The sequence below is a fragment of the Corvus hawaiiensis genome, chromosome 3 (assembly GCF_020740725.1).
Source record: "Corvus hawaiiensis isolate bCorHaw1 chromosome 3, bCorHaw1.pri.cur, whole genome shotgun sequence".
In the NCBI taxonomy this organism is placed as follows: Eukaryota; Metazoa; Chordata; class Aves; order Passeriformes; family Corvidae; genus Corvus; species Corvus hawaiiensis.
This window is the reverse complement of record NC_063215.1, coordinates 60,178,957-60,195,613: the sequence shown is the minus strand read 5'-3', so window position 1 is coordinate 60,195,613 and position 16,657 is coordinate 60,178,957. Positions and strand designations below refer to the sequence as shown.

Here is a 16,657-nt window from a genome sequence, read left to right as displayed (position 1 = left end):
GTAAATCAGTTTATCTTGGCACTTAAAACCACAGCCATAAAGTCACACTCTGCTTTCTGCCAAGCCCCCAACCCTGCTTACTCCATTGAGTGGCTAGTCAAGTTTAAAAAAAACAAAAGCTTCAGTTAAGCCTTAACAGACTTTTAAAACTTTGTATCCGTTTTTTCATGGTGTACACACTGGCAGCTGCATCCAAGGATGAGGGGTTTTTGTTTTAGCAGCTAACTATAGAGAATCCTCTTGCTATATTGCACATAGAGAACCAAGCTGGGAAGTTGAGTGCACCAAGAACGTAACTTGAGCTTTCCCAGCAGAGTATACCAGAGAGTAGAGCCCTCTGCGACCGCACAGCATGTGGGAAACTGCCTGCCTGCAGTCCCTGTTTCTGTTTCAAGCCAGAGATCCCTTGGGCAGCCTGTGCACATGTACACATGGCTGACCAGGAGGAAGTTTTATGGCAGAGGCAGGATCAGACTCGAGCTCCAGAAGCAGCACAAAATTGCCTTAGCTGTGAGAACACACCTGCCTGCTTCATCCACCACGTGCCCTCATGGTGTAACTAAAAACAACCATTGTCACTACAGCTTGCACAGTTTGAGTCTCCATCAAAATGGGTCTACTCTAACCAGTAAGGGTCATTTGAGGGGAAAAAAAAAAAGAAAGATGCAGTAGCAATAAATGCAAGGAAAACCAGAGAGGAATCCTAAAATATCCAGAACTCTGAAATTTTGACCTTTTTAACAAAATTGGGACTGAATGGCAAAATTCTGTTCATATGGAGCCTTGTTAGACCATTCTTTATAAGGACCTCAACTGTGCAAACTGTTTCTATCTGTGCTTTTTCTGTCAAATGAGGTAAAGGACAACTTGCACATGATTTTCTTTGGCAGATTTGCAGGGAAGTTGTCACAGGAGTAGCTATTTGTAAAACAGCAAGGAATGCTGAGAGTTGTGACTCAATTGCAGACCCATTTTTCTGGGGTGACAGCACTCGTGGGTATAGAGTCAGTCTCTGCTCTCAGCTGTGCTGCTGTTCACATCAGCTCTGCTTGCTGGATGCATACACACACCTCTCTGGAGCTCTGCCACTGAGAGCTGCTTCCTCTATGGAATACCTCACCTGCATGAGCATTAAAAATGCACTTGGGAACCAGTGTCGTTTGAATCCTTTTTTCTGAGGAAAACAACACATGCAAGTACATATATTGCTGTAACTTTATAGTCAAGCTCCACTAGATATGTTGCTCCAGCCAAGACAACATTGTCACATTTGAACTTTACCAGTTAAAAGTGGGCAGGACCCATGTAAAAGGCTAATTTCGGACTAAGCCAAAGGCAGAAAATAGCTAATCTGCACTGCAGGAACTGTGTTGGGTTACACTAAAAATTCATGATGGAGATGAGTCTCCTAACAAGAAAAACTATACACACAGTTAAACCATTTCCTTAAATGACATACATTGTACTGACAAACGTATGGTTATAATTATTATTTCCCCTGGTCTAAATTGCAGCTACTCAACTAGTTTTGTTCACTAGGTGTAGAAAAAATTCCTAATAACCTGATACCAGAAAAACACCTTAGCCTACAGAACAGCAAAGATCCATTTCTTCATCTTTTCACCTCATAGATCTTACACAAAAGGTGGCTCACACACCATGAATCTCCTCCACCTCTCAGACCACCAGACCTACTGGCAACAAAAATGTGAAGGTTCAGATCTCCTTGGGGATGACCACTCACCTTTCACAAACATACCCCAACAGCAAGGCAAGGAAGGGCACGGAAGCCAAGGCAAGAAAAAGCAGAGCCATTCCACAAATGCTACTGGACCCATACATCAGTTTTCCCAGGGATCACTTTTACATTCCTACAATGCTGTATGAAAGATAGGTGAGACTTGGGTCAACTGTGCACAATTCTAACAGAGGAAGGAAAGAGTCCTGGATGAAAAGCTTGGAGACTCTCAGAGGTACAGTGTTCCAGCAAGAAGCTACTGCAGCTGTCACACTTGCCACCAAGCCTTGTCGCCAACATAAATCAAAAGTGGAAGTGTTAGAAACGGCAGCTGTGCTAATAAAACAGATTTACAGCACTGACATAAACTCATGTTTTACTACAGTTGTAGCCATGTGAAAGCAGTGCCCCACACCTTCAGGGAAGAGTTCCCACACATTGCCTAGTCTCAGATCCCCATGGCTTCCACTCCTCTGGGAGTGGGTCAGCAGTGTTGCAGGGAACAGCAAAGAGCTCTTCAGAACAGGGGCCCTGCTCTCTTACTTTTCAAAAATGCTGAGAAATTTGAAAACTCACTAAAAATCTTAGCACTTTAAGCCTAATTAACATCACTAGAGCTGTTAAGGTTTTGACTATAGCAGTAAAAATATCTGCTATTCCACTCCAGATTTCAACTGAACTCTTCCAAAAAGACACACTTACAGGACTTGAGACTGAATCAAGTTCCTCCCACTGCTCAAGTGACTTTTCACTCAGATTAGCAGACACTTCCGTCATCCTATTAACACTTAAATCATCAGCAGTATGCTCATTTACAATGTAAAGTATGATCTTATCAGACAAAATGCTGCCTCTAATCCAAGTACGTGCAGATCAAAGTAAAACCCAAAACCTAGGGACTGATGCTGTCATCAACAGCATCACACCTAACTAAAAATGTGCTCAAATGTATAGCACTATCTCAAACAGTCTGAACAGTCCTTTCAAAAAGTTATAAAACTGGGAAAGAAATCCTAATCAAGTACCTCTAGGAACTCAGGAGGAAAAACCAGCACATAAAAACTAAAAGCACAGTAATGCCACTTAATGAGACATGAATAAATTTTTATTACAATTTCAGGTGCATGGATTGTAACCTAGAAAACAAACAAACCCAAAACTCAGAAGAAGAGACAGAAGTAGTATTTTGGATTCACATCATAAATTGGGTGTCCCAAATGCACCAGTTGAACTGCTTATCACTCCCTGTCACCCAGGTGACATGTCTCAGGTGTCAGTCAGTACTGAAATTCTGAAGTTTGTCAGCATTATACTCAACACAGCCTTCTTTCTACTGAATCCAACAGGATTAGAAACTGCATTATTCTGGATTCAAGTACTGCAGTCCAAATAAAGATGATTTAAAGCTGAATTATGAGCTATTAATAATATGAATAAACCATAGCTAAGTTAATTTTTCTCCAGTTCAGAGACAGCAGAGAGGAGAATCCCACACGAATGCCAACACACAAGTAAGCAAGTGCAGCATAAAAGAGAAAAAGAGGCCACAAAGCCTGCCAGATATCTGCCAGAAACACACTGGTTTTCCTAAGTAGCCCACTCAATTAAATTAAAAATCATATCATTTTTTCAGTATCTTCCATGAGAATGAGACAGATCATCAGACACTAAGCAACTTGAGTTCAAATGCCCATCTACTCTCTTTACTTTGTACTTAGTTTGCAAAACTGAAATGCAAGGGAAACCATTCAGGGGAAAAAATTGCCAAGTAGACTGGTTAAATACACTCTATAAACTTTCTGCCACATGCTCACATTGCAGAACTCAAAGAGTTGTGCTGAACTACAATGGACATGTTTTTAACATCTCAGCTATTCGAGGTAGGTCTTAAAGATGAAGTTCTGTTCAGCTGCTTTATTCAAAGTACTGGAATAGCAGCAGACAAACTGTCAGCTCCATTAGAATTAAAAGTTGTTGGGTTTTGGGGTTGGTTTGCTCGGGTTTTTTAAGACTTCACTAGTCTTAAAAACCTGTACTTTCCAAGTGCAGTTTAACTTGGGTAAATAAATTAATATTCATGAGCTATTTGATACAAACAGACTCAAGCTGTGCCTATCAAGACATCCATTAATTTCAGTGGGAGATGGCTTAGTCAGACTCACATAAAACTGGCCTAATCCTTTATCAGTTTAGATCCTGTAAAAGTAACAATAGCCTGGGATGGCTGCAATCATCTGTGGATCTACAAAACAGACAAGATACAAAACTCCTCCTCCCCATCAGCACACCTGTTGTCAAGATGCAAAATTCAAAGTTTGGGCATTTTTTTCCATAGTACATCTTATTTAACTATGGTGGAAACAACACCCCAGGTACAGCTAGCCCCCTAAATGCTTGTGTAAAGAAGTACCTTAAAAAAGGTAATAATCATCTGGACCTAATTCAGACAGTTGGCATTGCAGCATATGCTGTTCCCCATGAACAACAAAAAGTATGTTGTAGGACAGCAGGAGCAGGGCTCCAAGGGAGCGGGTGCAAAGGAATCCCCTTTAATTGTTGCTGGCCAAACATCTTCCCACAAGGACTTCAACAACAACAACAAAGTTTCTCTCTGGAAACGTTTCTGTCCATGCCACAGCTCCGCTTAGCAGATGTATCCGGGCTGTCCCTGGACTGATTCCCTGCTTGGAGAAATCATGTCCAAGGGCTTCCCGGCGTCTTGTAGAAGACGGCATCCCTGCTCCACACTAGCAGCTCTGACTTCATATTTCTGCAAGACCAACAATTTTTTCCACGTATCGCAGACATACGTGTATTTCCATGTATGTCTGTTGGTGCATTTCTTTATGCAGTTTTATAAGCATCCATGGATTATTCTACAGCATGCCTCAGATTTGGATAAAACAAGGCCTTGCTGCAGCCACCTTCCCTCCACACTCCACCACAACAAAATCTGCCACTGTGGGAAGTTGCAGATGTAATTTTTACATATGACAGCTATATCATCTAAAAAGGCAAGTTCAGAACACCCGCTTCCAATAACCTGCGTCCAGCTCAACAGACCGCAAGCAGACCCAACCTTTCCCCTTCTGTACTCTGAATCACTCTTTTTGACAACTGAACTTGTAACCTCCCATCTGACAGCTCAGCCACGGCGTGCCCAGGGCAGTTTCACAGAGACCGGTCCCACGCCGCCCCTTCCCGGCGCACCGAACCGAGACTGGCTATAAATGACACCTGGAGAGCAGCCAGGGTGACGCAGAGGAGGGCACCGGCTCTCAGAGTTCGTGCCCGAGAGGCCCGGGACACCGCGTCCCGCCTCTGCCGGCCCGTCCCCGTTTCCCACATCCCCGGCGATTCCGCGGGAAGCGCAGGGACGCACCTGCGCCCGCCACTCCTCCCCGGCAGCGAGCGGGAGGGCAGCACCGGGCGGCATCCATCCCTCCATCCCACGCCCGCCGCCAAGCACCGCCCGGCGGGAGCCGCTCGGTGCCCCCCGGCGGCGGCACCGAGCAGCCTCTGCCGCCGCGGCGAGGCCGGACGGGCGCCGGGAAGGCGGCGGCAGGCGCGGCACGGCGCGGCACAGCACAGCACGGCCCCATCCCATCCCATCCCATCCCATCCCTTCCCGGCCCCGCACGCCACCACGATCCCCGTTATCCCGCAGCGCTTGAGGCGGAGGGGGGTGCAGGGGGCCACACCGGCTGCCGCCGCCCGGGAGTTTTAAAGGGGCAGCGCGCCTCGCTAGGACGGGAGCAGCGGCTTTGGCCCAGGGGTGCCCGGAGGGCGGGAGGGCCGCTCCCGTTCCCGGTGGTGGGGCGGGCACGGAGGGAGGGGCGGGGGCTGGGTGTCTCCCGCTGCCGCTGCCGCCACAGCGCTCGCCGCCTCCCCTCCCCCACGGCGGGGGCTCCTCGCCGCAGCCTCTGTGCTCCGCTCCCGGTCATGTGACCCGAACGTAACCGGACAGGAAAAGCCGCCGCCGCCGCCGCCGCCGCGCTGACTCCGTTGTTGCTGCTGCCGGGCGCGGAGACGGCGGCGGCCCCCGCGCGGCGCCACCCGGCGGCCCCCACGCCCCCCAGGTGAGCGAGCACCGGCCGCTTCAGCCCGCCCCGCGGGGCAGCCCGGCCCCGCCGCCCGCACGTGCGCCCGGCCCCGTCGCGCCGGCCGCGGCCCGGGCTGAAGCGGCGGCGGCGGGGGCGCGGCGGGGCCTGCTCGGCCCTACCTCCGCATTGTGTGCGAGGGGCGCCCCGGGCCCCGCCGGGCCGAGGGGGCGCAGGGCGGGAGGTGGAACTGCCCGGTGAATCCCCGCCGGGCCGGGCCGGGCTGGACCGGGCCGGGCGGCTCTATCCGGGACACGGTACGGGGGGGTGGGGGGGGGGGCGGGGGGGATGGGTGCGCACCGAGGGGAGGGCCGGGCCGAGCCGGAGGGGAGTGGGTGGGTCGCGGAGAGGGAGGGAGAGAGGGAGGGGGCCGGGCGGGCCGGTACCGCCCGGCGCCGGGCTCGGCTCGGCCGGTTGAGGCCCGCGCTCCCTCCCTCCCGCCCCCTCCGGCGGCGGTGGCGGCGGCGGCAGCAGCAGCAGCAGCGGGATCCGGCGCGCGTGGGGCGGGGCGGCCCCGCCTGTCCCCCGTCCCCCCCCGGCGGATTGGGATGGGCCGGCCCTGGCGGCGGCGGCGGCGGCGGCGGCTCTTCCCGTCTCGCGCGCCCTGGCGGCTCCGCTCGCGCTGCGTCTCGCGCGCCGTCTCCGTCCCGTCCGTGCGCGCGTGGCGTGCGCGGGGGGGGCGGCGGGCGGGGCCAGGAGGAGGAGGGAGGGGCGGGGCGCAGCCAGTGAGAGCGGCGCGCGGCCGCCCGGCCTTCCGCCCCGGCGGCCAATGGGAGGGCGCCGTCCCCGCCCGCGCAGCGGCCGAGCGTGCTCCGGGCATGGAGGGGGCGCGCGGCTGGACACGCCCCCGGCCCCGGACAAGGCGGGAGCGCCCCGGCGGCGGGGGCGGGAGGCAAGGAAGGGGCGCGCGCCGTCCCGTCCCGTCCCGTCCCGTCCCGTCCCGTCCCGTCCCGTCCCGTCCCGTCCCGTCCCGTCCCGTTGTGGCGGGCGGGCGGGGCCGGGCCGGGCCGGGCCGGGGCCCATCGCGGGTCCCCGCCCGCTGCTCGGGGTGAGGGCGAAGGCCGAGTGGGCGGCTGCCGCCGCTCCGGGAGGTGCGGCGCGTCTCTGAGCGGCCGGGGCCGGGCCGCCGTCGGAGCGGGAGCAGCGCCGCGGGCTCGGTGCTCTCGAGGCTCGGTGCCCGGAGTGCGAGGGCAGAGCGGGAAGCGCCGTGCCCGAGCTGTCCCCTGCCAGCCCGGTTGGCTGCCCGTGCCCCGCGCACTCCCGCGGCGTGGTACCGGCGCTTCCCCGGTGTTATCCTGGGCTTGTGTGTACCCCTTTTCCCTGCGCGGTCTCCGAAGCGAACACCCTTCCCGATCGGGCTCGCCTCCGCGCGGCTTCTCACCCAGCGTTGAACAGATTAGGTAATTTCCAAAGCCGTGGCAGAGCGGGGCCGGGCCAGGCAAGGACTGTCCCCACGGGGTTTCAGGGCGCAACAAGTATTTCACACACTTGTTGAATTGGTCAGCACTGAAGTACGCCCTTGCCGGTGTTAATCACCATTTTATTTAGCTAAGGGTAAAATTCCTGAGCACACCCATACCTATAATGTACAACGTGCTTTCCTCGCTCTTTTCATCTGCCCTGTGATTTCCTCAGAGTGTAATTCCTGTAGTGCTTTTAGCTAGGGCATTTAAATATAATCCAGATACATGCAAAATACAACGTTGTGCACACGTATCATTTTTTAAAAAGATCGGTTCAGGTCTCTGATGAAGGGCCTGCTGTTTGGGTAAGAGCAAAACTCCAAACCAAACAAACTTAGGATGGTAATAGCTAGAAAGAATGCCTGTCTGGCTTAGAGTGCCCTCACATCGGTGGTTTGCTCTGCTTGGCAAGTTTTGTTGTCCAAGTGCAAACGAGACTGAATTAAAAAATGTAGAACACATTAATAATCTAAATTAAAGGTTAAAAAAAAATGTCTAGTGTGTTTTCTGTAACATCACCCTCATGGCGCATCTTGCAGTATTAAATAACACCAAGCATAATTTTTGTTCTTGCTGATAGCAAGTATTCCCTCTTGTGGAGAGAGGAAGAGAATTTTAGCATATTGTATGTACAAACTTAGTTATCCAAACATTATTTTAGGGAGGAGACTATGTACCTAAAGAGAGCTGAAACCTTTTTCTCTTATTAACTGTAGGAAAATAATCAGCTGTATCTTACACTGTATTTCTTTCTTTGTCTTTACACACCTGTCTCCAGTGAGTTCTGATCTCGTGTGAATGCAAAGGAATGCATTTGGCCGCCCTGGTTATTGCTTTAAATATGAGGGAATTCTTCCCTGTCCAGCAAGTAGAAATACTTGCTTCTCCAATGACTAAACATACTGGCATATGTGGGATACACTTCTGTTCTCTTTCCCAAAAAGCCGTGCTCTTACTGTGTAAAAGAAACAAGGCACTTGAACCTGACTTAAAATTTTGATAACTTCCTGCTAAGTTTAGAGGAGAAAACACCCAAGACTTTTTATAAACCTTTTGGTCCACTTCTAGTTTCACCTTCTCTTTCTGTTCTGTTCTGGTTCTGTGCTGGGCATTACATGGCCAGGAATTTTTTTTGGCTTCTCTTGCTGTTTTATATGTTTATGTACAGATCTACATTGCTTCATACTTCCACTTTTTTTGACCAAAGCTCTATTTGCTTTGATTAACTTTGTATCTGCTCGTTGATCTTACTAGCCCTATATTCGTCCATCCATCCAACCATGGGTAACTGTCCTAATGTGTTTTCCTGGCTATTTTTTTTCCCCAAAGTTACCAATTTTTGCTTCCAAGGCTGCCCTTGAATCCTTGAGAAAAAGTTTATAGCTCTTAGGTAGTGCTTTATGGGCAGCCTCCAGCAGCTGGTACAAGGAGGTGCCTGGGAGGGTGAGGGGCTGTGGAAGCCCTGGCCTAGGGGGGCTTGGGTCAGTGCCACGTTTCACCGTTCGTTATCCTACCTGGTGCTGAAGGCTGGCCATGGACAGAACTGCACCTCTCACTCTGAATTTCAGTTTCTTGATTTGCTAGGCAGGCATGAGGCATGCAGACTTCTTAAAAATGCTGTTGTGGCTGGTCTCAGTAAATAGATCAATAATTGTTAGGTGAAATTATAGTCCAGAGGGCTTGCCAATACCTAGAATGAATTCACTGTATGAGCCTGGGAAGATTCAGGTGTGTATCTGGTGTTTCCCAGGAGAGGGCATAACCATCACAAATGTTTGGTTATCTAATGTTGAACTTGGATTCAGCTGGATGGACCCATAACTTTTAGGTAAAAGATATAGAGAGACATTAAAATCCAGGTTAAAAATACACTCCCACCAACATAGGTGAGGGTGACTGACGTCAGAAATTCAGCTTTCCTATTTGAGCAGACAGGTAGCAACCAAAACACTTTCTTTTTCCTATTGTGTATAGGTGTTTTTACTACTTACTAATATATCTTCCTTAGCTATTTATATTTCTGTATCCAAGTACCCACAACATGCCTTTTCAGAGCACTTTAGTCGTGGTTCTCCTTTGCTCTTTAAGCCTTGGTAAATCACTCACACCTTTGTGAATTGCATTGCCGATCACGAAAGAGAGATCCTTGCCTATATGTAAGGTATCTTTTATACACTAACTTGTGGTTAAGATGTGTTACTAAAGTATGGCATCTGGATATTGGAGAAAATATCTGTTAAGAGACAGCTACTGTTGCATCTGTGCATCTACTGTTAAGTTTTACATGAAAGTCATTTGCTTTTCAGAGTTTAAAAAAATGGATTTGGCCAACCATGGACTTATTCTGCTGCAGCAGCTAAATGCTCAGAGAGAGTTCGGTTTCCTGTGTGACTGCACAGTTGCCATTGGGGATGTCTACTTCAAGGCACACAAATCTGTCCTCGCTTCTTTCTCCAACTACTTCAAGATGTTGTTTGTTCATCAAACCAGGTAACTGTAAAAAGGTTCACCATTTAAATGTTGTTCAGTTAACTAAGCTAAGGAAGTCTAGAAACATTTTGAAACAAAAATGTTCTTTTTGCTTCTTGCTCTGACATAAAGAGTATGGAATCCAGTCTTATCTCCAAACTAGAACCTCACTTTAGAACATGTTCAAGTTGAACTGTGATTCATTAACAGTAATTTCATAATTCAGCACAAGTTCTTTATCCTTAAAAAAGCATAGAACATAGAATTTCTACAGTTGAGTACTTCAAGGATCCTGTCTTCTTTCCTGCACTTTCCTTCCCCCACTTACTATCTTCTGCTCTGTCTTGACACTGTTCTTGACATTTGTGTAATGTTACATACAACCCAGTAAGTATTTGCTAGGAGGTTTTGAGAAATAAACTTACAAAAGAGGTGTATGTGTTTCATTTCTTTGCAGTTTTTCAGTCAGTTAAATGGTAAAATACTACATGGTGGAAAATAAGGGGGTTTGTGGTACTTTTCTTTCTGTGTTTGGTTTTTTTTTTTGTACCACAGCCTTACATTGAAGACATTGAAAAGATCACCAAAGTGTGAGACCACTCTAAAGATTTTTTGGTCTTTTTCCAAAATACTTGAAATAACTCAGAAAGTTTATGTTAAGTGAGTCACACTCTTAACTCATTGGCTAAGAGTTCTTAGCCAAAAGTGAACTGCTAGGACAGAAGTGCATTTGCACTTCTGAAACAGTACTGCAGGCAGATGTATCAGTCTTGATGCTCCATCAAGAGCACACAGTCATCTTTGGAAAACAGCATTGCAAGGTTTACTTTTGAGTCATATATCTGAATTCAGAAACAGTCACAGAGAGAGCTCGAGAAGGGTGTACCTCAAGAAATGGAAGAATTGCCTATAATTTCATCCTCAGCTTGGTAGCCTATGGTAGTTAGAGCATTCAGGCCACAGCACGCAGTCATGTCCATTTCTGAATTTCTGTGTTTTATTTATGTTTGTTTTTAATAGAGGAGCTACAAATACTTCTGAAAAATAATTAGAATCCCAGTTCCTCTCTGGTTAGCTAACTGAGCTAACCAAGATGTTCCGTGTTTTCTTTCTTCTTCTGAGAACCTTGCCTTGCGTTCTGCACGGAAATACAGCTTTGGCTAGAGCAGTGGTAGCTGTCTCAGTCCTGAGCATCGTAAAGGTTGATGCATAGGGCACACTGAGCTGGAGGGTGGTGTTGGTTTCAGTCCTGTTGGGCTGAAGAAAGCATCACAGCCTAAGCATCTTCCTTTGAGTGCTCTAACCAAGGGACTGCTAGGCTGACCAGGCGGTCCACTGGTGCTGCTGTTTCTCCTTCCCTATTCAAGGAAAGAAGCTGCTGTTCTGCGGCGTAAGGAACCTGGACTCCATGGGTTACAGCTGTTGCATCAGATGCCCAGGGGGATTCACACCCTGTCCCGCATGGTTTCTGGATCGTAATGCACTTGGGACAGTGCGATACCACACACTTGCAGAACTGTAGCTGTAAACCCTAGTGGGACATAGAAGCCCAGCAGGGAAGTGCCAGATGAATTTTAGGTGTTTTCAGGGTTAAATACTGAGAAGAGTTTAATGGACTGTGAATTTAGAGTCCCATGCTAGCAGGTTTTAATTTAGCTACAGATGTGTTTGAATCCAGCCAAGAAAAGGGGAAAAATGTCTTTGTAGTTTACAAAATATATTAATATGTGACACCACATTTGCAACAAGCAGTTTAGAATGGTATAGATTGCAATGGGACAGCTTTTCTTTCAAGCTGGTTACTTCACTGAGGAAAAAAGTCATCTTTCAAGTAGCTCCTAAGTTTAGCTCTTTTACAGTAAATCATTTCTGTTAATATTCATTGCAGATTCTGTCTTTTGAATTTAAGTAGAAGCCTCCTATTTTTATCAAGGCTTGAATAACCTAGAACTGGAAAAAAATATTTTCCTTATCTTTTGTTTATAATTTTGTTTCACCTTTCAGTGAATGTGTCCGTTTGAAAGCGACCGACATACAACCAGATATCTTCAGTTATCTCTTGCATTTGATGTACACTGGGAAGATGGCACCACAACTCATTGACCCAGTTCGACTAGAACAGGGAATAAAGTTTCTGCATGCATATCCACTAATTCAAGAGGCCAGCCTTGCAAGTCAGGGAACTTTTTCTCACCCGGATCAAGTCTTTCCATTAGCATCTTCATTATATGGCATTCAGATTGCAGATCACCAGATAAGACATCCCACTAAGGTTACGTCAGTGACTGACAAACTTGGGCGAGAACCACGGCCACAGACATCACGGATGAACCAAGAGCAGGTTTCTGAAGGCTCACAGCTCTCGCAGTTGGGTGCAAATCTGCCACAAGTGACCCGGACAAATATGTCTGCTTCTGACGCGTTGCCATCTTCTCTATCTCCAGAATTGGTATCTGCTGCTGGTAATAATTCACCTTCGGGAGAAGAGGCCAACATGGAAGCATCTTCTTCAGATGAACAGCCTGCCTCTCTCACGATTGCACATGTCAAGCCAAGCATTATGAAAAGGAATGGAAGCTTCCCAAAATACTATGCCTGTCACCTCTGTGGTCGCCGGTTCAATCTGCGCAGCAGTTTGCGGGAGCACCTGCAGATCCACACAGGAGTTCCCTTCACATCTAGCCAGCAGGGAGAAAGTAATATTTCTTTGTCTCTCTGTAACAACACAGCTGATAAAGACGCCATGGAAGTGCCTGAAGCAGGGATGATTAGTGACAGTGAGCTGCAGCAGATCTCAGACTCTCCAATAATTGATGGGCAGCAGCAGTCAGAGACACCTCCCCCCTCTGATATCGCAGACATTGACAACCTGGAGCAGGCAGATCAAGAGAGGGAGGTAAAGAGACGGAAATATGAATGCTCCATCTGTGGTCGCAAATTTATTCAGAAAAGCCACTGGAGGGAGCACATGTACATACACACAGGCAAGCCCTTCAAGTGCAGCACTTGTGACAAAAGCTTTTGTAGGGCTAACCAGGCTGCCAGACACGTGTGCCTAAACCAGAGCATGGACACGTACACGATGGTGGATAAACAGACTCTGGAGCTCTGTACTTTTGAGGAAGGCAGTCAAATGGACAACATGTTAGTACAGACCAACAAGCCCTACAAATGTAACTTGTGTGACAAAACTTTTTCAACTCCCAATGAAGTAGTCAAACATTCGTGCCAAAATCAAAACTCTGTCTTTACACTAGAAGAAGATCGTTCCATTCTGTTAGGTGGTGGGGACACAGAAGCCTCAGAGACTGATAATGCAGTGTTAGCCTCCATCAAAAAGGAGCAGGAAGCAGTGTTGTTGGACTGAATGTGAAACCTATATCAATTTTTTAAAGTTTCTTTACTCATTTTTTATTAAACCAATTTTTTCCTCCCCCTACCTCTTACCTCACTTATCCCCGCCATCTTTTCCAGCAACCTCCTTCCCACCCTTTGTCTTCAACAACCAGAACTGTACTGGCACATTAGGAAATTGGACTTTGCCTCTCCCACCAAAACAAACAAAAAAGCTCTTGCATCAAACCACAACAAAATTGATTTTAATACAAAGGAACGTGAAAAAACAATCCAGCTAACTATGTTGATAGTATTAGTTATTCCAAATTTAATAGATTTTAAACAAAATTTAGATTGCTTTAAAGTGTATTTAGATACAATGATGAGTGTAATGAGAAACAGAGTATCAGTTTGGTAAGCAAAGGATATATGTATTTTAGTTTCCCTGGTAGAAGGCATTTTGAGATCTGGCAGATTAAACACCATGCTCTTTACAAGTCCACATGCAAGTCAATTAAGGTTATAACCTAAGCCCTCAGAACTTTTCTCAAGGAATGCAGAAATCTCTGTTCATTGAGTTAAAAAGAGCTGAGGGTGTTGGTTTTCTTTTAGCTGTATGTTTTCCTTCAAGTATGCCTTTGGGTATCTGTTTCAGAGTCAAGCAAAGTCGTTACTTAGTCAAATTTTGACTAAAGTAGCTGTAATAGTAATGTGATGGCAATCTTTATATATATATATATATATATACTGTATATGTATAAAGATTTATATATATATAAAGTGTTTGTGTGTATATTTGGTACAGGTAAATAAATGCACACATCCTTTTTAAGTAACTGGCCATCTACTCTCAGATTCAGCCTGGAATGTCTTTTTAGTTGTTCAACAGAACTAGTCATTGCACAGGTTACTTTTAACCAAATTTGAAACGTCCTGAGCTGTGTGCATTTTTATTGACCTGTTGAAGAGAAGCCAATAGGTAAGTGTTGTCACCCAAGCTACCAAGGAAACTAGAGAAGTGGCATACTGGTGAGCACTGCACCATCGCTAGTGCAGCACGTGCGTGTGTTGTTAGCTATATATAGGTTTGAGTCATTCTGGATGAAAGGAGAGAGAAAAGCTTTATTCTCTTACTCAGGCAAGGAATGTCCATGATTTCATTTGGTCTAATGGCATGAGTTAAGAGGGAGAAAAAGTGGTGTTCTAGCAACAGGGGATCATGGTTGTTTTAAAATGAATCTGTAGTGCTGGCTGGGAAATTCTGCTCTATGAGAGTCCTGTTATTTTGAAAGCCAAGACGAAGCCTGCAAAAACTGAAAGGATGAATTCTGTAGTTTTAGTTACTGCTGATGGTAGTACTGCATCTTTGTGTTAAAAATCAAGTTGTTGATTTTTATTATTTCATATAGATGCCCAGATTTTTTGCTGGTAGCCTAAAAACCTAAAGTGACAGCAGCAGTGAAGCCCACTGAGCAATTACTGGGCCAGCAGAAGGCGTAAGTGGACAGAAAAAGTGCCCCATCATAAATGGAGACAGTGTGTGTTTGGGGGGAGGGGTGGGAGAGGGCAAGTCACAAACCACAGCTCTTCTTTGTGTGTACGTTTAAACTGAATATCATCTTTTTGTGTATAGTTAAGTTCTCAGATTTGTAAGTTTTTATACATCATTTCATTGAATAAAAACTGAATTAAATGGGATATGATTTATTGAGTTGAAGGTGAAAGGTTGCCGGTGTTTGGTCTTCCTGAATGAGCTCTTGCTGAATCAGTTTAAAAGCCAAGTGATGTATCCTGTTCATCAGACTAAAACCTCTGTCACACAAGTGAACAGTGAGCTTACTAAAATTTAAGGTGGATTTAGCACAAAAAGTTACTACATACTAGACTTTTTCCCAGTTTATTATAATATGACAGTTACTGTAAAGTTTATTGTAAGTGGTATTGATTTTATTATCTCTCTTGTATTAGATTTTAAATCAATTTACTTCAAAGTATAGAAGTCTTTTTGAGATAAAAAAATAACATCTTACAGAATTATTTTAGTGTTTCCCATTTTAAAACTTCTTTAGGATCTTCATCTACCAATATAATTCCCCTAAATGTGGGGTTTATTTAATCTTCCTTAAAAATGCTCTCAGAGTAGAAAAACAAAAGAATAAATCTTTCCTAGTTCAGGGTAATGTCAGCTTTTGAGGTATCTGTGGTTTAGGGGATAGTCACAAGTTCATTTCCAAAATGACTGAAGCTGCTAAAGGTGCTGCCACCTCAGCTGTTAGTTACTGCTTAGATGCTGTTTTTGCTTTTCATTCCAGAGCTCTGCTCTGGGGCAAAGTACAACAGTTCAGCTCAACTCTCCAGGTGGCTGGTTGTTTCGGGGTGCACATGGCCACACCATTTATTGTGAGACATTATTCCTGCTCCCACCTTTCCTTCTCCACTCTTTGGACATCATGATGTTTGCTCAGTTACATGTTGAATGGACTCAAGTGAAAAACAACCAGTCTTAAAAAGTGCTATTTTTTTCTGTCAAGTTTGTTCCTTATTTTAGCTCTGCAGAAGGTTTTGAACAACTCACAGATTGTGCAAGGATGGAGATGAGCCGGGAAGAGGCTTTACTGAAGCCAGTGTTGCTGCTAGCAACATCCAGGATGTAGAAGATGGGAAGTGGTGACTCCCACTTGGGCAGGTAGCTCCTCTGGAGGGCAGTGTGGCCTTGCAGGCCGGTGTGCTGCCCAGCAAGAAGGAGCAAGGTAGGGCAGGGAACAAGCAGCCGTGGAAGGAGTTGGTTATGACTACTGCTGCTACAAGGAACGTGAAATTGCAGGCTCAGCAGAGATACTTTCACCTGTTAATATTTATTCTTATGAAATAACACTGTCGGGTAAAGAGAAAAAAAAATCACAATAAAGAGACTGTTTTAATATGTGTCGAGCTATGATAATGGTGTCTTTTAAATACCCTTTTATTGTCTGATGCTCCATAGGGATGTTTAAGTCATTGCCTTTCAACTGCTTGAGCAGTTTTGTTTATCTACAATGAATTAGAAACTATTAGAAATTATATTATTAACAACTGCATCAAGAATTTGGGAAATTACAGCACAGATGCAATTTGGTTCAAGATTCTTCATTTAAACTCTGAATTATTATTACTGTTAGAGATAACTTCAGGGTTTATTTTTCAGTGTTTGACTTGGAGATTTGTGGCTGAGTTGCTCATTGATCACTCAGTCTGCTCACCTTTCTACCAAACGAAAGCAGACTGCTGAGAAATTGGTGAAAATCTGCCATCATTCAAGGCTGCGGGCTGGAACTTCAGCCCCATGTTTTTCCAAAGGAGTATCTTCGAAGTTAATTTCCATGGCATGTCACTTGACATCTCTGCCTTCACTTCAAAAGTACGAAACATCTACAAATCCATCTGCTCCAACAGAGGGTTATCACTTCTGAAAGTGAAGTTTGCAGTCCATTGCAATCAATTATTTTTGTATCAAGTATCTTCTTAGTCACTGGTCTGATAATTATTCTGCTTCTGCAGAGGGAGAATTTATC

General features: G+C 46.1%; 1 protein-coding gene across 1 annotated transcript; it reads left to right on the top strand.

Moving 5' to 3' along the window:
- Positions 1 to 5,390: 5,390 nt before the first annotated feature.
- Positions 5,391 to 16,037, top strand: ZBTB2 (zinc finger and BTB domain containing 2). Its single transcript, XM_048295961.1, has 3 exons — positions 5,391 to 5,817; positions 9,608 to 9,791; positions 11,775 to 16,037. The coding sequence occupies exons 2-3, from the start codon at positions 9,619 to 9,621 to the stop codon at positions 13,135 to 13,137; spliced, it is 1,536 nt and encodes a 511-aa protein (XP_048151918.1). The 5' UTR covers positions 5,391 to 5,817; positions 9,608 to 9,618; the 3' UTR covers positions 13,138 to 16,037.
- The last annotated feature ends 620 nt before the right edge of the window (positions 16,038 to 16,657 follow it).

What these genes read in the sequence shown, in the direction of transcription:
- ZBTB2 (XM_048295961.1), top strand. Translation starts at nt 9,619, where the DNA reads ATGGATTTGGCCAACCATGGACTTATTCTGCTGCAGCAGCTAAATGCT. An exon ending in TTGTTTGTTCATCAAACCAG is followed by an intron (nt 9,792 to 11,774) that starts GTAACTGTAAAA and finishes TTCACCTTTCAG; the next exon opens with TGAATGTGTCCGTTTGAAAG.